The following is a 27,906-nucleotide window of genomic DNA, read 5'->3' as shown; positions in this document are numbered from 1 at the left end:
ATATATATAACCTGTGTGACAAAGGCTGAGTTTCTTAATGTGTCAAACTGTGTCATGCTTTGTGTGGCTACAAATAACACCCTTGTAATTCAGAGATAAAAAAAAAACAAAAAAACATCTTGTTCATTTTATTTATTTATAGAAATTGCATTAAGTGTTTTTCGTTCCTAGTATTTAAATCCAATACTGTCAGAATGTAACGATAATGTATAAACATATCTTCAAATAGTAATGTAATGCAGTTCAATGTTATAAAATATTCTGCTTTACTAAAATATACTGTTTGTATACCGGCGGTAGTTTTCCATGCCTGAGCGCCATCTGGTGCACACACTCCTGAACTGCACCCCGTAATAGTACTTTTTGTTTGGTGATTTTCTACCATTCCATTTGCATTAATATAATTCATTGTTGTAAACACACACACACACACACACACACACACACACACACACACACACACACACACACACACACACACATATATTAAGCCGATGTTTCCACTCGGGGACCTCTACACTAGGGAAACTGGCATGTTGGTACAGATTGCAAATACTTTAAATAATGACTACTCAATACACAGTTTGACTGTTTTATTTAATCCTGTCCTTTACAAACTATCTGTTTTTACAGGCAAATATATAATCTTAGTTTTATATTTAAAAAAAAAAAAAAAAAAAAAAAAAAAAAAACAACCTTAAAGTAACTTCATAAAGCTACATTTTTGCTATGCGATGACGTTTGGAGTCGTGTGTTTCCCAAAAATAATTCTTAGTAGACTGATATGTTTTTTTTTTTTTTGCAAGTGTATTTAATTCAGTGAAAAAATGTACATATTTGGCATTTTAGGTGACAAATACTGTCTCCAGCACAATTGAGTCTCATTGCAAATTACATTACAACTAAATTAAGATTGTGCAATATTGTATAACCGTATGCATTGGATACTTCAATCGTTTTACACGCTTTACAAGATCGGAAAACATTTTACTGATAATATTAATGCATTTACTACTGTAGCGGAGCAGAATTGTGTCTCTGTTTACCTTCTATGTGTGTAATCGTGCCGAGGATGCAAGAATAGTCCTCACTGACACAGACACTTTAGAAATGTAATGTACAGACAAGGTATCGACGACACGATACCTCCGGAACACTGTTCAAAGGACCCCAGTGTAACCCAAACCCAACTCGTAATAGACGTCATAATTATAGGCTACAGGTCGATCACATAAGGGTGATGAATTTAGGTACTAAAACTAAGTTTATTTCATAACAATAACCTAACCTTAAACCTAAGGTTCATGGGGTATTGGCTGTGGATCACCAATTAATTCTCACAATCTATGTTCAGTGTTCTCCCCCTCCCCCTCCCTCTCCCACACCCACACCCACAACCACACCCACACTCCGTTTATGGTTTCGTGGTAGAGTGTTGAGGGGAGGTATGACACAGGCCCGGTTTTTGGGATGGAACCGCATAACAGTCTCGCGTTTTGATTGGTCCATGTCTGTCACATGAATTTGTCAGTGGAAAAGCGTGCAGGCATTTTTAACATTGTGATCAGAGAGTGGAGAGATCTGCTTTCCATAACCTTACCATTAAAATATAATGTGGTATTACGCTGTACTGATATAACAAACTATGGGTAATTACTTTATATGAATTATCATGTTATGCACGAATGTAAGAATTGGCTTTCTGTGGTGGTGTACTTTTTTCTTTCAAGTAGCATATATATATAATCGTTTTTGCGATATATTTTGATATAAAATGTATACACTATTGCAGTTTTGTTAGAGGATACATTAGTTTATCTCTAATGTAATCACAGTTTTACATATAGACTGCCCCTGTTTTCATTTACGTCGCAAATTCTGGGCTGCTTTGCTTTTCAGATAATGTCCCAAATTCTGGGCCGCTTTGGTTTTTAGATAACGTCCCAATTTCTGGGCCGCTTTGGTTTTTAGATAGTGTCCCAAATTCTGGGCCGCTTTGCATTTTCGAATTCAGCCCAGTTTTGGGGACTCAGCTGACAGCCGAGTTTCTAAGTCATCCATGCACAGTTTACCATAAACTGGATCGTGAATTCATTTGAGAGTAACCCTTAGTACATGAATCAAAGTTAATGTATTTTTTACTCTCCCCAGAAATCTTTTTTTTTTTTTTTTTATGAAAATACAAATAAAATGTAAATGTTATTTCTTATTACATGAAGAAACTACATTGCACTGAAATAGATACATGGAAATTAATTAAAGCATTCGTTTTCCTTTATTAAAGACTACTTTATTAAAGACTAATAGTGAAAATAAATGATTGTAGTAATTTTTCTTTTACTCTACACTTCCCAGTCTTTTCCCCACCCCTCTTTTGCGCAAAACCTGCACTCAAATTCCTCTCCATACACGTGTACCACCATGCAACCCCGGCACGCACACACCCACCATTCAACCGCTGCATGCACACACCACCATGCAACCCCTACATGCACACACCACCATGCAACCCCTACATGCACACACCAATATGCAACCCCTGCACGCACACACCACCATGCAACCCGTACATGCACACACTACCATGCAAGCCCTATATGCACAGACCACCATGCAACCCCTGCACGCACACACCACCATGCAACCCCATAGCAATTCTTTGCAAAATATATTTTCGGGTATTCAGTCCCATTCATGTCTATGGCAGTGTTAAAAAACACTTTTTCAGTGATATCTCTCGAACCAGAGCACGCAGAACCACCATTCAAAGTGATATAGACTCAGGGGAGCACCCCAAACCACCCCCTAAAACGGTGTGGTGGTTCACCCAAAAACTCATGTCATGAAGAAAAAATTCACTTTGCCAAGCCGTCCTGGCATCTGAACCATGAAAATGGTGACTCCTTGTGTGGGGCCCCAGGGGCCCTGCCACAAGAAAAAAAATCAAGTTCCTAACCCCCACAGAACCCGAGATACGCCCTGTCAAAAATGTCCAAAAACTACCCTTTTCGGGGTCATATCTCCATGACCCTGGGGCCTAGATACTGGGTTGAACTTCCTACGGTCATGTCTGGGGGCCCTCTTTCACAGGGAGCCACCTGTTTTCAAATGCTACATTTTCAACAAATTTACACATTTTCAGCATGATGGCATGTCAAGGTTGCATTTCCAATAGCTTTTGAGCTCCAGGTTGGAAAAAAAAGTCTAAACAGGTGTCCTTTCTAGCTGGGGACACGTCGCTTGGAGGGATCGACAGGGGCCCCGAGGTGGACCTCTGTACCGATTTTCAAGTCTCGGGGACCCCCGTAACCCAAGATATAACACCCTGAAAAATGTCTATGGGAAATCCCATTATAAAACCCCTTTGGGGCAACGCCCACCATCTGGCGGTGGGGTGGCGTATGAACCCGTGGCCGATGTCTTTCTTTAGCTAAGACTCTTGTGCACGCAAAGAGTGCCCTTCTGAGTTCGTTGGCCCAGGGGTCGTGGAGATACGGGTACGATAAGAGACCACCCCCTTCCCTATGGCAAATCCCATTATAAAAACACCATGGGGGTAAGGCTCGGCCAATGGCGGTCGTGGGTCATACGAACTCGAAGGAACCCATTTTCTTTAGCTAAGACTGTTGTGCATCTAAAGAGAGTACTAGCGAGTTTATTGGCCAAGGATTTGTGGACTCATGGGGTACGACAGGAGGACCCCCTCGCCCCGACTGCAATTTCCTATAGCAAAATACATACAAAAAATGTCCATTATATATAAGACCTGAAATGTTCTCATTTTGTAGTGTATTTATGCAACAGAAGCACCAATTTCAGTCAATTCCAAGTGTTTTGTGATCACAGTATCAACTTGAGTGTATCGGAGCATAGTTTTGCACCAAAAGCGAGCAGAGGCGAAAAAAAGCACTATATACCCTATTCTTTAAAATATCACTTTGCAGTGCAAATTTGAGGATCACAACCACTTAGCAACTTGAAAATTGGTACTGCAATTTAAAGGCCTGTAGTGTCTGGTAGTCCCTAACTGATTCAAGTGTTTTTGGAATGATTCCTGCAAAGACTGATTTATAAGAAAAAAGAGAGATTGACAAACAGCATTTTGCTTTATATGCAGAAATGGGCAACTACAAGAGGGTGTCAAACAAGCTGTGAATGTCCTAGGAGGCTACTGAGTACCTCTGGGTATGAATCCAGATGCTCGCAGTACCTGTTCTTAAATGTCCGAAACCACTGTATCGCTGTATAACTGTATACCCTATAAATATCACTTTTTATTGTGTATTTGAGGAACACAACCAATTACAAACTTCATTTGAATTGCTGTGCTATCAGAATATCAGTGTATAACTTTGCTGGGTATTGCAGTGTATGCTGGGTATCAAAAGGCCTTCACTTTTACAAAAGGCTGTCAAAATTTAAAAAAGTTACAAAGTTACAAAAATATAGGTGTGCTCCTAACCCAATACTTGTCTTTTTAATTCTGTGCATCCAAATACTTGTAGTTAAAAGTTTTAAGACTTAAGCCTACTGTTTGTTGTTCTGTCCTAAACCAGCAGTTTGTCACCCAAATTTATTAAACAAACGGGGAGGGGGTCATCAGATTATTCTCCATTTTATTGTAACTGAGGTACCGTTCAGTTGAGCGAAAATTGTAAAGGGGTACTCAAGCTGAAACCTCCAGATAGAAGGGGTACAGTTCCAAAAAAAAGGTTGAAAACCCCTGACCTACAGTATAAACTATCAGGAATAGATAAGGGAAATGTTGACTAATACAATACAATAGGATTTATCTGAAGTTGTTGAAGGGCACTGGTCTCTTAAACCCAGAAGTTCTGATAAACCCCTACGGCTCACTATATATTGATGGACATTATTACATAAGCAAATGAGATGTTTTTTTTTTGGTATACCATGTTCCTAAATGTTTTCTGGGGAGAGTAAAAAATACATTAACTTTGATTCATGTACTAAGGGTTACTCTCAAATGAATTCACGATCCAGTTTACGGTAAACTGTGCATGGATGACTTAGAAACTCGGCTGTCCGTTGAGTCCCCAAAACTGGGCTGAATTCGAAAATGCAAAGCGGCCCAGAATTTGGGACGTTATCTAAAAAACAAGGCGGCCCAGAATTTGGGACGTTATCTAAAAACCAAATCGGCCCAGAATTTGGGACATTATCTGAAAAGCAAAGCAGCACAGAATTTGCGACGTAAATGAAAACAGGGGCAGTCTATATGTAAAACTGCGATTACATTAGAGATAAACTAATGTATCCTCTAACAAAACTGCAATAGTGTATACATTTTATATTAAAATATATCGCAAAAACGATTATAGATATATGCTACTTGAAAGAAAAAAGTACACCACCGCAGAAAGCCAATTCTTACATTCGTGCATAACATGATAATTCATATAAAGTAATTACCCATAGCTTGTTATATCAGTACAGCGTAATACCACATTATATTTTAATGGTAAGGTTATGGAAAACAGATCTCTCTCACTCTCTGATCACAATGTTAAAAATGCCTGCACGCTTTTCCACTGACAAATTCATGTGACAGACATGGACCAATCAAAACGCGAGACTGTTATGCGGTTCCATCCCAAAAACCGGGCCTGTGTCATACCTCGTTGAGGGTGAATAAATCACAACGTACGAGTTGCGCACGCAGCACTACCTTAAGTGAGCTGTGTGAGCCTTCGTTCTGCAGCTGTATTACACTTGCCCGTTCCTTTTGAATGCTCTACCGTTTTAATGCTTCTGTCCCGCTTCTCTGCAGTTATCAGGTTCTTGCAGGGCCGTATCACCTGTTCACCACAGCACAAACGAGCAGGCACTGAAATCCAAACACAGGCGTGCAGATACTGTAATTAACAGTGGCTGCGGACGCGTTTTTTTCTTTCAGCAGGCAACAGTAAAACGATATATTTTACTGCGCTGTACGAGATACAGCGCACGTGTCAGTAGCCCTGGCTTTTCAAGTCACTTACTGATTTGATCAAACATTAATAGTCACAATACTACGTGCATCCTTACTTGAACTGACATCTTAAATAAACACAGTAACACTTCCCATCTGTTTACTGCTCCCGCAGCAGGTCTGCCAGTCTAGCGGCGCGTCTCACTCCTACCCCGGGGTTCCAAAACAAACCGCTTGCTTTGCATTTGTGGTTACTCTTCACTTCGTTTCTCCCCCCCCCTGTTCTCTTTATTTGCTTCTTGGCTGGTATGGTTTTTCTTTCGAAACGGCAGGCTGCGTTGCAATCTCCTTGATACCGCCTCCAACCCCGCCTATTTTCAACAGCAGAGTCTCACTTTGCATAGGCAGAGGCTGGTGATTAACAAGATAAAGTATACCGGGCAATCTCTCATTTATTAGACATATATATATTTATTAAAATAAAAAATGTAAAGGTGACACTGCCTGCATATCTCCTTAAACTTCTTTGAAGATTTTTACAACAATCTTTTGGATATTTCCCCTCCGATAAATAAATGTACACATCTTCCAACCACTAACCACTACTCCACACTGCTGCCCTTGTGTTGATGAATGATGAATACGGTTCTTGTGTTGACCTTATTCATCATTACATTTCAATACAAAACCATTGCAATGGGACCGTTTTTAGCAGACAAGATTCAAAGATGGTGCAAAATATAAACTAGGCATGCACGCTGACTACAAAATGCGACTCTTCTTCTAATTACACTATTCTGAGACTCATTTCATCGGATAAATTCATCCTTGCGTGTTTTGTTCCATTTTGTGGTATTAGTGAATTTTGATCAAGAAAGAGGAAGGGGTAAGGTTTTTGGCAAAATGGTCAAAACAGAAACTTTTGAAATGATAATATTGTATATCATTTTGCTCCACAGGTATATCAATGCAGTTTTAGAGCAGTACCTAGAACTATTACCTTGAAAACCAGAGGCCAGCATGTGAAAGAAACGGATATTATTATTATTATTATTATTATTATTATTATTATTATTATTATTATTATGCTTATTTCTGTGATTTTTTTTGCTGACTAGCTATTGTTTTACTGGTTTCTGTATGCTAACCCTCACATTCATTAGAGCCATCTTGAGCCTTAATTGGCCAATTATTAATGAAAATATGGTCGAAAACCCTCAACTGGTAACCTTGCTAGAGTCGGCCACCAGGTGGCGGTATAGTCCGACAGGGTGGGCTGATGGCACTATATAAAAAAATGTTCAGCACCAAAAGTTCTTTAAGTATGCAAAGTTTCACATTTGTATGAAAAAGTGCACAATCTTGCCTATTTTGTATTTTTAATATATATATATATATATATATATATATATATATATATATATATATATATATATATATATATATATATATATATATATATATATAATTTCATTATTTAGCGACTTACAGAAATTAAACAAAATATAAACGTATATAAGTTACAAGCAATACAAATGCAAAACAAACACATATACAATTACACACACACACAAAATAAATATAAGGAAGAAAATATAAAGTTTCAAGAGTCCAGGTCGCGGTCCGTGTTTCATACTAACCATCATTCATTGAGTCGCTTCATTAACTTGAATCGTTGTGTCCATGCATTCCTCTGAACGCTTCCTGTTTAGTCCTGTGTCTGACGCACAGGCTTCCGTCACTGAAAGAACAATCAAAATAAGCTATTCATGTTCTGTCCTACGCAGAAATCTGGACCTGTGTTGCGCCCCTGCCCAGGAATCATGGCATTACTTTGGGAATAATACCGATGGCAAGTCTAAAGGGTAGCCGGTGAGTGTAGCCGCTCAGTCAGGACATCTGTCTGTCACGATGCCGCGAGGTTCCGAGCTGACAGACTTACAACGTGGAATGGTCATAGGGGGGCATATTAGTGGGAAGTCTGTTCGTGATGTTGCTGCGCTAACCGGCATCCCAAAGTCCACTGTAGGAAATGTTGTGGCCAAATGGAAGTCAACGGGTTCTACAGAAGTCGCTTCCCGTTCTGGTCGACCTGCAAAAATTACAGCAAGAGGCAAGAGGACACTGAGACGGATAGTTACTGGCAACATGCAGGCTACTCTCATTGACGTAACAGAGGCATTTCAAGAATCTATGGGGACATCTGTTAGTGTTAATACAGTACGGAAGTGCATTCACGAACTTGGTTACCATAATCGAGCAGATGCACACGGTACTTTGAGATACAGTGATAGCTCTGGGTAAGTTGATGTATTTGAAGAATATAGGACGGTACACAATTGTCATTTCTCCATGCCAATGGTACCTACATTCTGACTTTTATCCCGATACTGTATGTGTTTGAGCAATGAAATCTGACACATGTACCTTAAATACAGTTAGCATTAAATGACCTATCATATAGTGGAAAAAGAAAATGTTTTGGTACAGAAACAGTACTGTAACTGGGACTGTGTCTGTCGCATGCAAAACCCTCCTTCCATATTTAAAGTGTACTTAGCAAAACTAGTTGCATACTCTTAGCAAACAGGCAGTAAAAAGGATGAATACAAATTTACTTTAAAAATATTTTCTTTTTTTTAAAAGAAATTTTGTGAAGAGGCACAGAGGAGATCCTAAGAAGCCAAGAGGCAAAATGTCCTCATATGCTTACTTTGTGCAGACCTGTAGAGCTGAGCACAAAAAGAAGCACCCTGAGGCATCAGTGAACTTTTCAGAGTTCTCCAAGAAATGCTCAGAGCGGTGGAAGGTAACACATAATTAGTATTGTCACTGAAACATATTTCATTATTCTGTGTGTTCTTGTTTTTCACATATTGCATAAAAAGGTATTGATTTGTTTGGTATGCTATAATAAAAAGACAGCTTGCTTGGTTTGTGGGCAATCCTCACTTGTGTGATACAAGTTATTATCTCATATTGAGCCACGTGGTATCTGTTATATGTCTTCAATGTTTTTATCTTTTTGTAGACCGTCTCTAGCAAGGAGAGAGAAAAGTTGGAAGTTCTTGCGAAGGCAGACAAGGTGCGTTATGAAACAGAGATGAAGTCATACAAACCTCTTAAAGAGGTAAAGAAGAAGAGGACAAAAGACCCCAGTGCTCCAGAAAAACCTATGTAACTGTCTAATTGTTGGTTGTTGGTTTTAAAAATATCTTAGGCCAAATAATGTAATGTGCAGTCATTTCTCACTTGCCTGTTTTACAATATCAACACATTTTCAGTTAGATCACTTTAAACAAAGCGAAACCTACAGTACAATTCTTTCCCGCTCTCGTTTAAATCAGCTTTCTTCATCTTCTGCTCTGACCATCGTCCTAAAATTACAAGCGAGAACCCTGACTTGTCAATTTGTGCCGTTGCCAAGAAATTGTTAGAGATGTGGAACAGTACTAGTCCTGAAGAGAAGCAGCCTTACACAGCGAAGGCAGCAGAGCTGAAGAAAAAATACAAAAAGGTACACCATTTTTTTATTTGTATTTATTTTTATATATTCTTGGTTGAATGCGTGCAATTCCAAGAGAGTTTAGCTCAGTTTGGGCCTTGTTTTTTTTTTTTTTTCTTTCTTGCCTGCTTATATTCATACTGTTAGATTTACAGTATATAGTTCATTGTATTTATATTATTTTGTTAACAAAATAATTCCATAAATCTTACCTGTCTTGTACTTCCATTATCCTCACAGGTTTCACATGTGCAGTATTTTACAAACATGTATTTTCTTTTCATTTTAAAACATGATACCTGGTACTACATGAACCGTTCCATGCCTTACTCTTAGAACATCTGTTATACTTGCACTACCTGGTTCATTTCACCTCAGCAGTATCTTCTGGGTCAAAGGACGTTACTGACTGAAAGCATGTCAGACAATAGAAGAAACAGTTGGTTGGCTATAATGACAGTAAAGTGAGTGAAAAGGAGTGAGGACAATTTAACCATCCAGGTGAAATGACCAAGGAAGTGCAACACTATGAAAACAAGATTTCTTTGACCAAGTGTAGTAACATATATCCTGTTTTAAAATAAAAATACATGGTTACTGTAACATAGGTTTCTATTAGGGAGCAATAAACAGCTGATAGGATTAACTGTGATATTTTTGTAGGATGTTGCTGCATACTCTACTAATGAGGAAGATGATGTTGACAAGGATGAAGATGACTACGTTGAGGATGGGGACAATTTTATAATGAGCAAGATAAAAATGATGAATAAACCGGAATAAAGTTTTTGTTTTATAAGGCATTTAAGCCCCTCCAAGTACACAGTTCACTTCTTGTGTAATATGTTTCAATGTAAAAGCATGGTAAACCACAGACAAGTGTGGTAGACCAATCAGAAAACTGTAATAAAGGTAAAACACATTTCCAAACCAAATGTGAAGAAGCAGGAAACAGAGCACATTTAAAACGAAGAGCTACGAGACTGTTTTGTGTAAATGCTGTGATGAAAGTGCATTTGCCTGTTGTTTTGTTTTTATTTCTATTCCTGATTCTTCTTTTGCAGCATCATAAGGAAACATGTATTTTTTGTTTACTTTGAATACTGTACTGTAACAGAACACATTTTGCAGCTTTCTTGGATTTTTTTAAACTCATGTCTCTTTTTGATTTATACTGTCATTTATTTAGCACTAACTATAAGTTCTGCTTTCTTTATTTCTTACATTATTTAACAAGGTAGAAGCTAACTTTAATAACATTTAACTAACTAACTAGACTGTAGAAATATGGTTTGTAAAAGTTTATATCCGATTGTGTCATGTTTCTTATATCACATCTTTGTTGGCCTGACCCTGTGTGAACTTAGCCCTTGTAGTTATCACATTACTACAGTATTCAGAACTTTGCTGTTTTTGTACATTTTACATATTTGAGGCTGATAATAATTATTCTGAACATGACTTCCAGTAGCAACCACTAGGATGATGAAGCCATCGCACGATTGAAGTGCCTGATTGAAAGAGTTGTGTTAAAAAGTGGTACCCAAGTGATCAGTTACATCAACCTATATCAATTCAACCCTCTTATCTGATTATCACAGGCTAAAAAAATGCAGCTGTGACTTATCCCAGCGATAGAGGTTGATCAGTTCAGTTCCTTAGATGACTGTGGTCAAATCTTTTCCCAATTAATTTGCATTTGGTTTTGGTCTTCTAAGTTGTTCGGGGCCTCTTTCTCTTTCCTGCTCAATGGAATCACTTTTAACATATTGCCATGTTCAATTTTCCTGACCCCTTGATGTTCTGTATGCCACAACCCGCAGTACCAAATCTATGTAGAATACCATTAAAAAAACCTGGCTGCTCTGATGTGTTGTGACAGCAATGCTGGATATAAATGCATGTTCCAGAAATAACCTGCCCACAGTCCCCTACTCAACACATGTGGCTTTAATTAAATCTCAGTCATAATCTGTTCCACTGAAATACTTTATACATGGGAAAACTGAGGCAGTGTTGACCAATTCAATTTAATTGAATGCAGCTTGTAGACAAAAATATTTCTAGTTACGTATACAATAAACAATGTATGGATAAATACCATGGTAAAACACAATAATCAGTATAGTATGGTACAAACAGTCGAAGGCTTAGGTACACCTAATCACGAATTACGTTACATAAGTCAAACATGCCAAAAGGGCGACTGTTTTCAAATTGTAATCATTCCTGTTTCATGAGTAGGAATGTCTGTAACCACTATAAAACAATACAGCTGTGCCATTAGGCTGAGAGCCACACTTGAGATGTTTATGGGAAAGAAAGCCATAAACTTTGTGTATTTCTCTTAGGACTCTGCACATAGAAGTGGGTGAACAGATAGCACCAGTAATGTGAAAATGACGATTACAGCTTTGCAATAAAACAAACTTTCTTAATTACAGAATTGTATGTAAAATAACTTCCTTAAGGGGGAGCTATAGCCTGGACCTCAGAAAACATTAAGAGGCCAGTCTGATGGTGGTTGGTAGTTTATATTTAAAAAACAGAAACTGAGTTGTTGTTAATGCAATTACTCGAAATCTGTGTTCAGTTGCTTTGACTATGAATTCGGGAGCCCTACGTCTGACCTGTGTGGACTTGCTCTCTGCTGCCCTCTCCTGTGTGCAGAATGGTTGTACATGATCTGCTTTAATACAACATTGAAGTGGAAAAAAACATTCATAATTTAGTAATTTGTGAATCAAAATGAATAACTTTGTGTTTTGCACATTCTTTTTTCAATAGAGTAACGTAGATTATGGCCATAACAATAATAATGATAAAAACATGGCAATCCATCAAGATCTTTACATAAATATTATCACGCACGTACGTGTTAGTTTCTCGTACGTGCCTGATAGATTATTTATTTATTTATTTATTTATTTTCATCCGCTGTTCAGGGCTTCCACACTGGAGTATTTAAAGCAAAATATTTCCACTGAGCAACAAAATACATACTAAGAGCGACCACAGGAGGGCGCTGTAGCATACAAGATTTGCTGTGAGCTTCCAGAAATCACCGGTTGTTTAATATGTAAATCCCCTGAAGAGTGTAATCAGTTTAATGAGGTTTTATCAATAATGAGATGGACATTGTGTGGCCCTTGCCCTTTCGTAAGTGCCTATCCGTGTATGTTACTGCAGTCTACCACAATATAATTGCAGAAACGTATCCACAAACACAAACAAATACATTTGAAACAGAATTAACCTTGTGTCTTCAGAGTACATAATTCACTGCATAAAAACGCGAGACTGAAACCGTGCTCCATTTTACAACTGTGTAATTATAACCTCCTTCTGCTGCAAGTTACCTAGTGACAAGCAGCTTTCGGGGAGGGGTTATTACATCGGTTCCCTTAAAATTGAATAAATTGAACAATAGGTCTATAGAAAGCTAAACTATGTAAAATAGCTGCCACCACTTACTGTTAGTGTAATAGCTCAGAAAACAAATATAGACAAGGCAGTGCTTTCAAAATTAACAAACCATAATTGTAATAAAATTACATTTAATACAAATGTTTATAACAATTATTGTATTTAGAAACTTAATCACACACAATACTATATATTAATGTAATGGTTTCTATATGTCGGTTCCAACCACACCGTCTCTTTCTCAAGAAATTACTACAGTACTACTTTTTGAGACATTAGTTTTTAAATTTAGGTCACTGAAATGTAGGCTTTTTGGTGAACGACTCGACCAGACTGAGGCAGCCTGCTCACCCACCCCGGCTTATGTCATTCTGAGCGTCTCTCTGCGGCCATGGTAACATCGCTGCTGTAACGGGCTGCAGCAGCTAGTGACAGAAACACGGGTATGTGTTGAGGTAAAACAGTTATTATTTACAATCTGTATAGAAATATTGGTAATATTCTACCGAGATCATTGTGTATTCTGTAGCGTAATGGTAAATGTTAAAACTTGTACATAAGCGGTGATTAAATCTGCAGTCAAGCAGTCTAGTTTGTTTCTCTATGGCCTTGAAGGGTGTAAACCGCAGCAGTGGATTGTGGGAAATGTCGTTCTTTAAAAGTGTATGGCCTATTCATTTAAAAAGGAATAAGTGTAATGGAACTACAAATTCCATGATACACAATCTAGTAAAATTGTTCAGCGATGGGGAGGTTTTGGAGATTCTTCAACCTGACAACGCAACGATATTGTTTATTTTGTTAGGTTTTGTTATGTTAATATGTTATTAAAAGAAAAATAGATTATACTTCTTCAACAATATTAATACCATATTCTGTTTCCCCCCCCCTTAAATTACAGTACACAGATTCAGCACGCCGGTAATTTTGTTTGGTTTGGAAGATGTTCTTCTGTGTTTATATCAATATAATATTAATTTATATTGGGCTGGGTTATTTATTTAAGAAACGGTTTGAAGTATTTAACTTGCGTCGGCTGAATGCAGTTTTTCAGATAGTATATTTAATATTGGAAAAAAAAATTAAAACTAAGGCGATAAAACAGTCACCCTTTTTAGTTAACGGTTGCATACTGTATATTCTGTATAATGTGTAATAAACCAAACTACACGTTTATTGTGATTATCATACCAAGTTACCTTTTGATATATAATCTCAACGGAGGTTAAATAAATAAAAACATACATAAATAAATCATATTCTACATCATTACAATAAATACCAAATACCTGCGAGAAAGTGTCAATCACCCATTTATTTAAATATAATATTGTTAATTAAAAAAAAAAAAAAAAAAGACACAAGTGCAGGTATTTCCCAGAACTTAATTATTTGTCATATTCAAAGTTATATTGTTATCATTTTGCTGTTGGGCATTTTATTAGCTAATTCATTATTTTACTGGAAAAACAAGTAAAACTAAGCTATTTCACTAGTTCAATTCACCAAGTCTTCAAAAAACAGTCCTATTTTGACAGATGTATTTTTTATGACTGTTAATAAATGGCTGGGGGGTCACAGGGAGACCTGCGCACTCCCTTGGGCTGGGTAGGGACATTTTCTGAGCATAAGTCACTCCATCATGTCCTGAAGTTTCTAACGTAAGACACTGCTTTAGTTTTACTTCAGTTATTAAATCTGTCCATGAAATAATTTAGCAATCTGTAACTGGAAGAATGTAATTAGCTTTTACTCTGAAAACATATTTGATGTTTTGCGAGGCTAAATCGCAGAGTGCTTTTTATTTTGCTATAGAAGATGGACACACAGGAAAATTGTTTCTGTGATACAGGATTTCTATCTTATATTATAGCACTGATTAAACCTTTTTTTGTTTTGATTTGTAGGCAGCACAATGAATTTAAGTGATATTTGTGACAATGCTAAAAAGGGCAGGGAGTATGCTCTTCTTGGGAACTATGATTCATCTATGGTCTACTACCAGGGGGTGATCCAGCAAATCCATAAGCACTGTCAGTCTCTTAGAGATCCAGCACTCAAGGTGAAATGGCAACAGGTATGTAGATCAAGTCACTATTCAGTCACATATTTATTTATGTATGCATTTATTTATGTATTTAAACAGATACATGTGTGTGTGGCAAAGTGGTTGCTGATTATGAACAGGTGCAGAGGTGATGCAGTGCAGGAATAAACAGACGCAGATTTGTAATCCGGTATGGAAAAAGTTGTAGTTTTATTTTTGTTTATAATCCAGGTCTGGTGACCAAATAATAAACTCTGGTTATACACAGCGATGCGTAAAACACAGAGAAAGTAACAGGGATTGCAGCCCTAAACAATAAACACAGTATCTCTACCACAATATACAACCATGGTCACCAGTCCTGGGCGCGTGCTGTAGTGCTCGTGGTGGGTGATACAGTTTAAAGAGTGACAAATAGTGCAGTGCTGTTCCGGGTTCAGTGCTGGCTCTTAGCGACAGCTCCGGAGCGTGTTAGCCGTTTATAAACACACAAATAACAATTATAGACAAGACAAACAAACAAACACTCATGATGCTCTTAATACACAGTGCACAGGTCCTTACGGGTCTATTTCCAAACCAAAACGAAGGAAAAGATTTACAATTCTCCGGCCCCTTTTTGCGATCATGCATGACCCCTTGGTAAACGATTGCAGCTGTCTCTACTGTCTGCAGCTGCTACCTCATTTACCTTCCAGGTCAATACGTTCCTGCAACGGAGTCTCGCCTTCTTCCAGACCGACCTACTTCCCGACCCAGGAAATGAACTGTCAGGCCAACCCGTCCAAAGCCTTTCCCTTTTACTACTTAGCGCCCTCACAGGTCGGGAGGGAGATTTACAACCAGAACTGATATTTTTGTCACAATGTGATATCTACAATGAGTTGGGCTCCCCAGTGGATTACACTCACTTAGTAAAAGCTGAGCCGTGTGGTTCCACAGAGCTGCAGTATGAAGGAATGTCCGTCGCAGCTAGTTTGCCTCAGTGTGCTTCCTTTTCTCCAGGGATAAGTAGATTGGTAACATGATGCTTATGTTTGGTGAGTGAAAAGATAAGACTGGCTTAACAGTCCTCCTGAATCTGCTTCTTGCATAGAAAAAAAAAAACTGGGTTAAAATAAACACAATCACGATCATGGCAGATGAAAATACATCGAGCACAATTAATATTCAAATCTGGACAAACATGCTAATTGGACAATTACTTTCTTGTCCTTCCAAAGCAAATATTTAACTGACTTTGTTTCTCTGACTGTGTTCATTTTAGGTGCGGCAAGAATTGGTAGAAGAGTATGAGCAGGTTAAAAGTATCATGGGGACTTTGGAAAGCTTCAAGACAGACAAGCCTGTAGACTTCCCACCACCACAGCCAGAAGAATCCCCCAAGGACCCTGCCGTCTGGCCTCCTCCTATTCCAGCTGAGCACAGGTAACTTTGACTGGACTATTTTGAGTCTACTACGCATAGAGACTAGAACACTATTGTAGTTTTACAAGGGGAAGTCTCATTCAAACCATACTGTATATTACCTGAATGCAGATACCCTGGTTAACGATGCACTTTTGTCCTATCTAGGCACACCCCATGTTTTCAGTTCATATAAAGGGTATAATAGCCCATTGAAAAGCATTGGACCTCCTGCATAGTTGCAGCAGAAAATAAGATTCTGTTTTGAGGCTTGACACCGGCTGAATTCATGAAAAGGGACCTACATTTGATTAGTTAGTTTGGTCACAGTTCAAAAGTCCACACATGTTTTATTTGTTATTGCAAAAAAAGCTTTTTTGTTCATTTTAAATTCATCTAAAAATACCCAACGAGGCTTCGCCTTTAAAGTTGACTAACTACAATTTAAAGGAGACCAAGCGATTTCTAAGTGATGTTTTGACTTCTCTTTGTCCCTTCATCCTGATACTCTTCCAGTCTCTGATCAGTAGACCAAACAGAACTCCCGTATTATCAGATTATTAATCGACTGATTGGAAATTTGGCATTCGCATAACAAAGTCATTTTAATTAAAAACTTTGTTTGAAGAAAGGCTCAGCTCTAGAGAAAGACACACTTCCTAGCTTCCCTCCTTGTGGGATATTCAGCACTAATACTTGCTCTTCAATTGCTTCAGCCAGAATGGTCACATTTTTCACAAATCGAACTTGTGCTATTTAAAAATAATTGGTGCTTTTATTTTACAGCGTGCCAGAGTGCTTTTGGTTTGAGATTCATAAAAATGTTCTCTACTCTTGCTTGTCTACATTTAGAAAAGCATAGTGTATAGATCAATCCGTGACAAATCACCCATCAGGTTACACCCTACCATCTCAGAGTTACACCAAACTTGGTTCTTGGGGTTGTTTCGAGCAAGCATGCGCAAATTTACATGATCAGGTAAAGGATACAGTATTAAAGACTTGAAAACCTCTTCTTTTTACAAAGAGCTCCAAGCCAGCCAAAGCGTCCGAACAGAGAAGTGAAACCTGCAAGAAAAGAGTCTCCGCTCGTGCAGCACCGTGGTGGGCCTGTCGGTCGGGCTCAGCCCTTATTAAAAGCGGAGAAGTCCGGCAGTAAAGACAGTAAGGATTCAAGAACTAAAGCCAGGGATGACAAGGTAAATGGTGATTATAGTGTGTTTTTATCGTATTTCAAGCAGTGTTCTTACTATGCTGGTCAGTTCAGCATTTGAAATCAACAATTACTGCATGCATAAGAAATCAGTTTGAAAACAAATGCACAGAGTTCACATGCCTAACTTTATCAGGTTCAGAGGAATCAAAGCTTCTATGCACTTGAATGTGATTAAACCCTCAACTGGTTGATATGCAGAATATAAAGAGGATTTGGGAATTGATTCCTCAAACAGGTAGCTCAAATTGGTTTATTTGTAAACATAAGCAAGGCAAATGTTATTTGTAAAGCATGCCACAGAATTAAATGGCATGGAGGGTTTCTTTGTATTTTTAAAGATAAGAAATTTTATTTTTGATTATTTGTAGGGATTTGCAATCTTAGCGATGAGGGCAATAAAAGGGATAGAGTTAATTTTGCATTACAACAAAGATCGTGGGACTAAGTGGGATTAATATGATGGATTTAATTTTGCATTACAACAAAGATCGTGGGACTAAGTGGGATTAATATGATGGATTTAATTTTTCATTACAACAAAGATCGTGGGACTAAGTGTAATATGATGGATTTAATTTTTCATTACAACAAAGATTGTGGGACTAAATGGGATTACTATGATAGATTTAATGTTGCATTACAATAAAGATTGTGGGACTAAGTGGGATTAATATGATGGATTTAGTACTTGACTCCTTCATAAAGCCTTCATATAGTTACATAGTTCCTCAAGGTGGCTAATTGGGAAATCTCAGTCCTTGTTTCCCAGTAATGGAAATCCACTCCTGAATACCTTCCTCTGAAACTAACATTCAAATTGAGACAAACGGCTGCTATTCACCAAAGAACAAACCATTTAAAACACACTGTTTTGAAATAACTTTTTCAATGGGCAAATAAACAAATTCTGTTTAATTCCAGGGAAAAAAGAATCCCCAGGATGCAGGAGGCGAGGGGGAGCTGCGGAGATTTGATGGCACCGGATATGACAAAGACCTAGTAGATGCACTTGAAAGAGACATTGTATCCCGAAACCCTAATGTTCATTGGTATGAGCAGATACTGTACCACTGGATTTGAACCTCTTAATAACTAGCATACTTGCAAACTCACTGTCATACTGTGCTCGTCTTTTAGAAAAAAAACATCAAACAAAAGTCTTGCACAATCACGGGAAATTAAATATTCTCAATATTTAGTGTTTTGGTGTTTTAGTTAAAGCTCATTAAATAAGAACCATATTTGGGTCTCCCGTGTGCAGTTTTGAAATAGCACATATTATAGCAAACATGTATTTTATTTTTAAAATTGGTATCTGATTCCGTAATAGGTTAAAGAAAGCTCTCACTTTTCTTCCCTTATTTTCAGGTCGTCTGTTTTTCACTTCATTGCATATTTCCATTGTCTTCAGGGTCAAAGAATGTCAAGGGCTGCAGCATAGGTCAGTGATAAGGGGAAGCAGCTAATTGGTTAATAATAGGGGCCATTTTAATCACCCGGTGCAATGATCTAGGAAGGGCAGGACTACCTTTTAAAGAGAGGCATACATTTCTTTAACCTAGTGCGGGTAATCATTTCCTAAAATGGAAATACATGTATGCTAAAGGTGCTACTTTCCAAACTGTGAGACCTATGTAGAGAAAACAGGAAAGACTCATTAGCTATAACCACTTTATCTGTGTTCTTTTAGTTTTACCGATGTGGTTGACATTGCAGGCAGATAATAACCCTACAAGAGCCTTCGTGTGCCTGCTCCCTTATTTTCTCTTTCTGAAGCAGTCATTTCCATGGTAACACACCCTAACCTGAACATGTTTTTGTGATCCATTTAAAAGAGGGAAAAAACATATTTTGCTTTGGTTACCGGATGCACGCTTTTTCTCACTCTGACAGAACCATAAACAGGTAGAGGGCTATTTCCTAGGTGGAGTGTTGGTCACCATGGAAACTATTGTTCCTCATAAAGAGGAACCTAAGCACAAAGGTTAAAATGTTATTTCATGTTTGCAAAACAACAGGTAAAACAAAACAGAAGTTTATAATCAAACTAAATATTAAGAAAACTGTCAGAAATGAATCCCCCAAAAGTTAAAACATCAAATTATAATTGATGGTGTTTAATAGCACTTTGACATCTAACCCTGCAAAGCAAGGTTGGGTTAGTCAGCACTGAAATGAGGGGCCTTCAGGTAAACTCTGATGCAGCAGATGATGTTGCCAGTGATTCAGTAAGGGTCACACTTAACTATAGATCACAGCTCAACAAATGGCCCAGCAAGTTGCAGTAGGTGCCCTTAAACTGAGATTGTTTCATTACGAGATCCCATGGTATTCCTTCAAAGGGATGTTAACCCTAGTGCCATGGTAAAATCCCTGGCTATGTATCTACCGGTATCAAAAATGTATTCAGATAAACAGGCCTGGTGCCAAACATGGATCAGTAAATAATCTGAGTGAATGACTCTGCATAAGAAAACGTTGGAACCAGATTGTGATTCTAGTTCTAATTTCAGGCAAGATATAGCTGACCTGGATGATGCTAAGAAGTTGCTGAGAGAGGCAGTGGTGCTTCCCATGTGGATGCCTGACTTCTTCAAAGGCATCAGAAGGCCCTGGAAGGTACAGTATTTTTCATAGCTGGGCTTGACTAGTTCTTCAGGTTGTTTCAGAATTCCTGTCTTTTATCTTCATACAAAGCAATGTCCATGTAGAAGACTGATACGGTAGCTGGACTGGCCACACAGGCAAGTATCAAGTTCAGAGCTTCCACACAGTTTTATTGATAGTCTGGCACAAAGTAAACAACAAAACAAAGTAAAGTCGCCTCAAACAGCCTTTACAAAAAATATAAAAAAATGAGCTGCCCAGACCTGCGGAAAACACAAACAGCTGTGCTCTTACTTCCAATTAAACAAATTCACCTGACCAGATTCTCTACATGGATTTTTGATCCCATTAAGTCCTCCCTGTTCAAATAGCATATTTTTTTACAACATTAAAACGTGCAAGGCCTTTGCCCTGCCACAAAGATTTTTTTAGATATTTAATATGAATTTAATTTTTATTTAAGGCATTTTTGTTCTGATTTAAATCAACTATAAAACAAACAGCATTGTCTATGCAGTTTTCTTTCCCCAACCAGTTGTTTAGCTCAAGGAACTACAGTAGATATTACTTGAAAGGGATGTTTTCAGTGAATGAGGGGGAAATTAACCTAATGCATATAGGATTAGCCTATTGATCTGTGTAGTCAACTGCAGTGAAAAAAGGTATTCGAGAACCTGTCAAGCTGCATGTGTGAAACAGAGTTTGCTGTGTATGGGTAATTGAGCAATTTGCTTCTTATTAGATTTATCTAGGCATTTAACTAAGGCTTGTGATAAAAGCCTTATGGATGAGAAGCAGTTTAAATAGAAGACAAAATGCATCCATTTAATCACTGTGGCACAGAAAATTGCAAAACAACTTAATAGGTTTTAATATATCAATTGTTACAAAGCCACGATGGGTTAAAATGTCAGGCTGGTAATTAATTACTGAAGAAAACCTGGCAGTTAATTGCAATTAGTGTGATGCTCCCTTTATCATAAGTTTTGGCATCTTGATTTAGAATTGCCCATGTAGTAAATACTTAAAAGGAAGTTTCTGTATAATACATTTTCATAAACTAGGTGGGCTCCAGTACTGTATTACAATATTTTGTACAGTAACCTTTTTTGTCCACTAGATGGCGCTATTGCATTTGCAAGTTATGATGTCAAGTAGTGTGTAAAGCTAAGCCAATTAAACCCATTTTCCTGTCATTCCGACTTTGTATGCATTGTTAGTATTGCTGTGTTGATAATAATTATGTTAGCCTATTTGCACTATCAAATTCCCAAGCTTCACTACCTAAATAATGCACCCTGGTGTTGAAACCATATGATTACCATTAATGCTAGTTTGTAAACCGTGAGGATCATGCATTATAAGTTTGTGTGAATAGGGAGTAAATGACGCACTGTTACGTGTGCTGAAGATGGGATTGTAATCACAACCTAGGCATGCAATGGTGTAATTAAGGACCAGGTTGGAAGCCAAACCCTACAAGTTCCAGTCAACTGCGCTAAAACAGAAGACTGCAGGCAGATACTGTACCTTGCCACTTACTGCTGGTCTAGTTCTGTGATATACTTTAATACTGCAATTTAATGTTAGTTTTGGAATCCATGGCCCAGACCTACCTTCCCTTTTTCCTTTGCGTAACAATAATTTTGTATATTTTTCTTCCTTTGACATCACTGAATAACTAGGACTCCAACATGATTATTAAAGATAAACAAGCTAATTATATTGCTTGAATAATAATATTTTGGTTTGAGCTAAGATTTCAGTCAAGTAACTGAAACATATGGACCAGGAATATGACCAGATTTCATTTCACCCAAGTCGTATTATTATTATTATTATTAGTAGTAGTAGTAGTAGTAGTAGTATTTTTATTTTATTTTTGTACCTATCTAACAGGGCGTGTTGATGGTTGGACCTCCAGGAACAGGAAAGACAATGTTAGCTAAAGCTGTTGCCACAGAATGTGGAACAACCTTTTTCAATGTTTCGTCTTCAACGCTTACCTCCAAATACAGAGGAGAGTCTGAGAAACTAGTCCGGCTGCTGTTTGAGATGGTACGTGTAAACCTTGCATTGGCATGGCCTACAATTTTTTTTTTTATTTCCCCCATTTTATCATGGTCATTTTAATTCACAGTGAATAGCTTTTATCATGGTTCCCTGTGTTTTGTCCATGCTTTTACAATTCACTATGTTTGTATACGGCAGTAAAAGGCTATAAGAATTTACTTGCTTCAGTATCTGATTAATTCCCCAAAGATCTCATATCTATTCCATTTATACACTCTCATAATCTCATTCCATTATTGCTTCGTCAAGGATTAAGTGATTCTTCTCAACCACTCCAAAAATAAAATGGAAAATGCCATTCATTGTTTGTGTGCAACTTAGCTTACAGATAAAGTTCATCAGAAATTATTAAGGGTGTAGACTGTAAACAAAAATAGTGTAACTAAAAATGTACTTTTATGAGGACCTTGAATTTGTTTTGACATTTTGTCAAAAAGTTTAATCACGTATAGTCTCTTGATGCATTAGAAACCGCTATATGTTAAAATCAATGTAATATTTGAGATAAATACAAAAGTATAAAGGTGACTATAAATCAAGTATATTTGTTTTAAACCTCATTTCTTCCTCTCAACTCCTAGGCTAGGTTTTACGCACCAACCACAATTTTCATTGATGAAATCGACTCCATTTGTGGTCGCAGAGGCACGTCGGATGAACACGAAGCCAGTCGCAGAGTCAAATCAGAACTCCTTGTGCAGATGGATGGTAATCAATCTGAGATCCTGTGTCCAGTGTGGACTCATGTATATTCCCGTATACTCACTAACAGTAATGGTGCTGCAGCCTTACCTCTTGAAAATCGTATTTGTTTGTTATGCTTAAAAATACTTACCAAGGTTTACTACAAACTAAAGCTTCTTGACTCTTATAAGCATTAGCAGCATTATCTGCCCCTTCCCCTATCTTGTGTTGAAGATCTTTTCATTCTTTCTTAACACAATTTTGTAGATCCTCAAAAGTTCACACTGTTTCTTTAAGGTATCTAATCACTTCCTGTGAGGCACAGCAGATCTTACTGCAGTTAGACCATGTGAGTGAAATGATTTTCCACCGGTTTCTGTTCAATAGAAGATAGAACATCTCGTATTGGGGCATGGTGTGAACATACCTGTAAAGTGTAGATATCCTATCAACTGAAGGCTGTTTGTTTTGTAGGTGTTGGAGGCGCATCAGATAACGATGACCCTTCAAAAATGGTAATGGTATTAGCAGCAACAAATTTCCCCTGGGACATCGATGAGGCATTGCGAAGGAGACTTGAAAAGCGGATATACATTCCTTTGCCTACAGGTTAGGGTCTCAATTCTATTGTACCTTTTATTCAAATGTAACTATTACTGTGTCAGTAATGTGTGGATATGAACACCAGTCATCCTTTCAAAAATCTAATCTCAGTAGAAGCACAAACCAAAGGTCAATATTGGCCTGCAGCCACCTTGGATTCTCCCATTACAATGCGTTGTGTGCTTGAACGTTTCTTTCCTTTGCTAAAGATTTGTTCCTAAGGTACATCGATTAATGTATGTCTTTTCTTTTTTGTATCTGACAGCACAAGGCAGAGCAGAGTTGCTAAAGATAAATTTAAGAGAAGTTGATGTGGAAACAGATGTCGACCTTGCTGTTATAGCTGAACAGATTGAGGGTTATTCAGGGTCTGATATAACTAATGTGTGCAGGTTTGTATTAGCATTGTAATTCTTTTACAGGCTTATTATTCCACTGCTGGGGATGCATATGTACACATGTTAGCGGCTTATATGTCAAAAGGGTACAAAACTACGAGGCCACCTGCAGCTGTCTCACTAAGTTAGTAGTTGGCAGGAGTAGGAAAAGCAACAACCATTTCATTTAGTTTAAATGTTAGCTTTTGGGATCTAGTAATGGAGTTCAGAGTCATAATGTGTGTACAATATATTGTAGCCTGAAACTACATCATTTATTCAGCATCTTCATCTCTGGTAGATGACCATTATAGCATAATTCAATCCGCTTACATTACTGTAGATCTTGCTAACACAATGCCACAGTAGTTCATTGATTGCCTTGCAGTAGGATATTTATATATAGTTCCCTGCATTGTGATTAGCTGAGCTAGAGAGATATAATCCCTAGTATATGCCCTTAGAATGTTTGTAACCGCATCACAAAAACAAATCAAACAAACACGTAGGGGTAATTTGATAGGGTAGAGTGCCCTGACGATCCAAACTGCCCCATCAAGTCACTGGAGAAATATATATTGAAATGTCAGATGAGTCCACCAGCTTTCTATCTTTATACACGAACCGGACTAAATCCAACCAATGTGAATGATACAAATATCTAGTATACTTGCAGGCTATACTCCAATGTGTTGTAACATTGAAGTATAAAAGCAGTAAGACTCTCCTCGGGCATTGCCAGGCATTATGGAGCATTTGGGTAATGAGGTCCGGGACAACGTTGAGGTCCATAATGCCTGGTAATGCACTCTTTGTCAGCTCTTATTGCTTGCTTACATATATAGTGGCAGACTAGGGGGGGGAGGAAAGAAAAATGTAGTCTGGGTGGAGCTAAAGGACTACATCCCCCAGAATGCCACTGGAGAGAGCCAGATTGAGGTACACCTGGTGCTAATAGTTAATAGTTACCGCTCCTTCTTTTGGGTAAGGAAATGTAAGAACTAAATACCTATATATATATATATATATATATATATATATATATATATATATATATATATATATATATATGATTTTCAATACCTTTTGTGTCTCAGGGATGCATCCATGATGGCGATGCGGCGTCGGATTCAGGGCCTGACTCCAGAGGAAATTCGAGCGCTGTCAAAGGATGAGCTGCAGATGCCTGTGACTATGGAAGACTTTGAATTAGCACTAAAGAAAATCTCCAAGTCCGTCTCTGCGGCTGATCTGGAGAAGTATGAATTATGGATGACTGAGTTTGGCTCGGTTTAGCTTGACTGTGAAATGACAATGCTTCTATCAGCAGTGAAGGGACTGTTTTATTTTTATTTATGTGTTCCATAACAACAAAACAGATTCAAGATTGCTGTATCATTTTAGAAAAGAACTTTATTTGAAAGGGAAGGCTGACCAGGACCTCACACATTCAGATTCACCTCATGTTGCTTAATGTTACCATTAAAAACTGTTTCCTGGAAGAAGAAAAAAAGATGTGGGATATTGGGACTTCCTCCTCTTTAATGTAACTTATTTTAAACAAAGACATTGTTTAACAGTAAAATCATATACTGTACATTCTGACAAAGGGTTTGTAACACACACTGATTGGTTCCTGAAATTCCTTTACATCACTGACCCCATATTTGATATATGAACCATTTTTGTACCACAGTACTAAACTCAACCTAAAATGCCCCCTATTACATGTGAATCTACTGGGTCTAATCACAGGGAAGATACATCTAAATATTTTTGTGTCAATAAAAGACTAACAGGCCCTACAGATGCTATTGATCAGTATGAGAAATTAGGAATACAAGTGATTCTGTGTTATTATTATACCATATATTTTAACCACAAGCCTTTTGTGTTATTTAAAAGCTAACATGTATGTGAATAAAAGCATCTGACCTTGACAGTAAGTCTTATGTGATTTTATTGAAACATTGAATTGCTAGACAGAATATTGACATACTGAATATTGACAATATTGACTTTGAATAACATCTGAATATCTGATGAAGTGAACGTTCTACTTATACAGCAATTGAAACAATATATATCTTAATATGTGTATGTATTACATTTATGTGTGTCACTGTGTGCATTGGACCTTGTCAGAGATTAGGGAAATACTGTAGTATTTGCTTGACATGAATCTGAATCACAAGCTTTTTTGTTGTGCCTATAAATATATTTAATATTTAGTAAAAACTTTGACTGTTTACTTAAAGTGATTGTAGCTAACAAAGTATTTCCAGAAATATTTCCCACAATGCACATCCATTGTCTTGCACTTCCTGGGTCGTGCACTTGGTGACATGCCATAAGGTACTTTGACTCCATATACTGAACACTGCTGGGGTGAAATGAGCTGGGGACTAAAGCAGTAACAGGCTTCTTGTAATGCAATTCAAGAAAATGGAGAGCTTTCTTTATCTGTAGTACCTAATGTGTGTTTATAAATGCATGTGTGCTACTATAGCATGTTTCTTTCACAATATTTGAGACCCAAGTCGGAAATGGTTGTGGAGACATGTAGGATTTATGGAATAGTTTTGTCTGCTACCATCACTTTAAACAAACTGTATGTCATGCATATCTTTGAACAACCAGGGACAATTATCTTGATGTTAATTTCATGTCAGATCAAAACCATGGGTGTTCTTAGCTTTTATTAAAAATAAATAAATAAACAGAGGATGCTATAAGTTTCTCCAGTTTCATTAGACATCAAGAGGCTTTAAAGATAAGAAAGAACGCATGTTGGGGATGAAAAGACGAAACAGAGTACTGGTATGAAAATGATTGCATTCATATGAGTAAGGGCTGTATTGAGCTGACATTGTCTTACTTTGGGAATAGCGCTAAAGGAGGGAGCTGCTGTGGATGGAAGCTGTTACTTATGTATCAGTAAAGAGCAGTAAGTGGCTGTTTCTAGTCTGAGCAGCTTTTAATGAGGTCTAACAAACAAGATTGCATTCAAAACCGTCTAGCCTTTATGTATTGATCTCAAAGAGAGCTGCCTTTCCTGTGGGAAATTTATAAGGCAGACTAATTTATAATCACTTTGAAATGAGCCCATTTGAGTAAAACAATCACAGAGTGGTTTTATCTAGTTAAAATACAACAATAGTACAAATAAAGAATATGGTTAGCATGACATGGTTTTACTAAGCAAAATACAGTTTACATATCCTTAGTTTTTATTTCCATCATACGCGTTTATAACCTTCTCTCCACTGGTAGGTTGCATTAGTGGGCCTTCTCTTGTTTCAAATATAAAGGACAAGCATACATAGGACTGACTGTATATCATTTTCCTGATTGTATGAGGTATGCTAAAGCTGTAAAAATACTTGGGAAAGGTACAGTATATCTGTGGGAAACAAAACAAATAACAATATTATACTATACCAATTCTTCATGATAAGGGAAAGTGCATAGCAAATATTGTCTTCACAATGCATCTAGTGAGGTAAAAGATGACAAACTCTCCATGTTTATGTTAGCTAAAGTATATTCTATCAGCAACACCTGTCTTTAGGGTTTCCTCACAGTGGAATGTGTGTAGCAACATTCTCTTGTCTGGCGCTGTGTTCTTGTAATAGAGGAAGCCATTTCACTTCTATTGTAATTGAACAGGTTGATTCTGAGAAAGCTTTTTAATAAGAGCAGGGTTAGCAGCACAGTGAAGGCGAGAAGAAACACTGCATACAAATTGGATATAATTAATCAGAAACCATAGCAACCCAAGAATAACTGAAGCAGCCTTATCTAACAAGTAAATACCTTCAATGAAACAATATATTTCACTTTTTTTTTCTAGAATGTGGATACATACATTATTAACCAAAGATCCATAAAAAGCTGTTGAGACAATACATAAACTTTTTGTAGCCCTGCACAGTTAGAAATATTTAATACTTTTTTAAAGTTTAATAACCACAGCTTAAAAAAAAAAAAAAAAAAAAAAAGACTCTCACATCATGACATTGTCAGTTT

The 27,906-nt window shown here is 37.5% G+C and overlaps 1 protein-coding gene and 1 pseudogene across 5 annotated transcripts; both read left to right on the top strand.

Moving 5' to 3' along the window:
• Nucleotides 1-7,554: 7,554 nt before the first annotated feature.
• On the top strand, nucleotides 7,555-11,856 carry LOC117405346 (high mobility group protein B1-like; annotated as a pseudogene).
• A 1,162-nt stretch (nucleotides 11,857-13,018) lies between these two features.
• On the top strand, nucleotides 13,019-25,819 carry LOC131737974 (katanin p60 ATPase-containing subunit A-like 1). Of its 5 annotated transcripts, none has more exons than XM_059030446.1 (11): nucleotides 13,023-13,306; nucleotides 14,771-14,940; nucleotides 16,178-16,338; nucleotides 17,345-17,516; nucleotides 18,455-18,582; nucleotides 20,047-20,152; nucleotides 22,040-22,198; nucleotides 22,795-22,921; nucleotides 23,372-23,506; nucleotides 23,766-23,892; nucleotides 24,975-25,819. In XM_059030446.1, exons 2-11 carry the CDS (start codon nucleotides 14,779-14,781, stop codon nucleotides 25,171-25,173), a joined length of 1,476 nt encoding a protein of 491 aa, XP_058886429.1. In that variant the 5' UTR covers nucleotides 13,023-13,306; nucleotides 14,771-14,778; the 3' UTR covers nucleotides 25,174-25,819. The 5 variants fall into 5 exon arrangements, with proteins under 5 accessions (XP_058886431.1, XP_058886432.1, XP_058886429.1 ...); XM_059030445.1 differs by having other exon boundaries at nucleotides 13,023-13,318; XM_059030447.1 differs by lacking the exon at nucleotides 13,023-13,306 and adding an exon at nucleotides 13,697-13,784.
• Nucleotides 25,820-27,906: the final 2,087 nt, after the last annotated feature.

Source organism: Acipenser ruthenus, chromosome 9 (genome assembly GCF_902713425.1).
Source record: "Acipenser ruthenus chromosome 9, fAciRut3.2 maternal haplotype, whole genome shotgun sequence".
Lineage (NCBI taxonomy): Eukaryota > Metazoa > Chordata > Actinopteri > Acipenseriformes > Acipenseridae > Acipenser > Acipenser ruthenus.
The sequence above is the reverse complement of the archived record's forward strand: the minus strand, read 5'-3'. Positions and strand labels throughout refer to the sequence as shown.

What these genes read in the sequence shown, in the direction of transcription:
- LOC131737974 (XM_059030446.1), top strand. Translation starts at nt 14,779, where the DNA reads ATGAATTTAAGTGATATTTGTGACAATGCTAAAAAGGGCAGGGAGTAT. An exon ending in CCTATTCCAGCTGAGCACAG is followed by an intron (nt 16,339 to 17,344) that starts GTAACTTTGACT and finishes CTTTTTACAAAG; the next exon opens with AGCTCCAAGCCAGCCAAAGC. An exon ending in CGAAACCCTAATGTTCATTG is followed by an intron (nt 18,583 to 20,046) that starts GTATGAGCAGAT and finishes TTCTAATTTCAG; the next exon opens with GCAAGATATAGCTGACCTGG.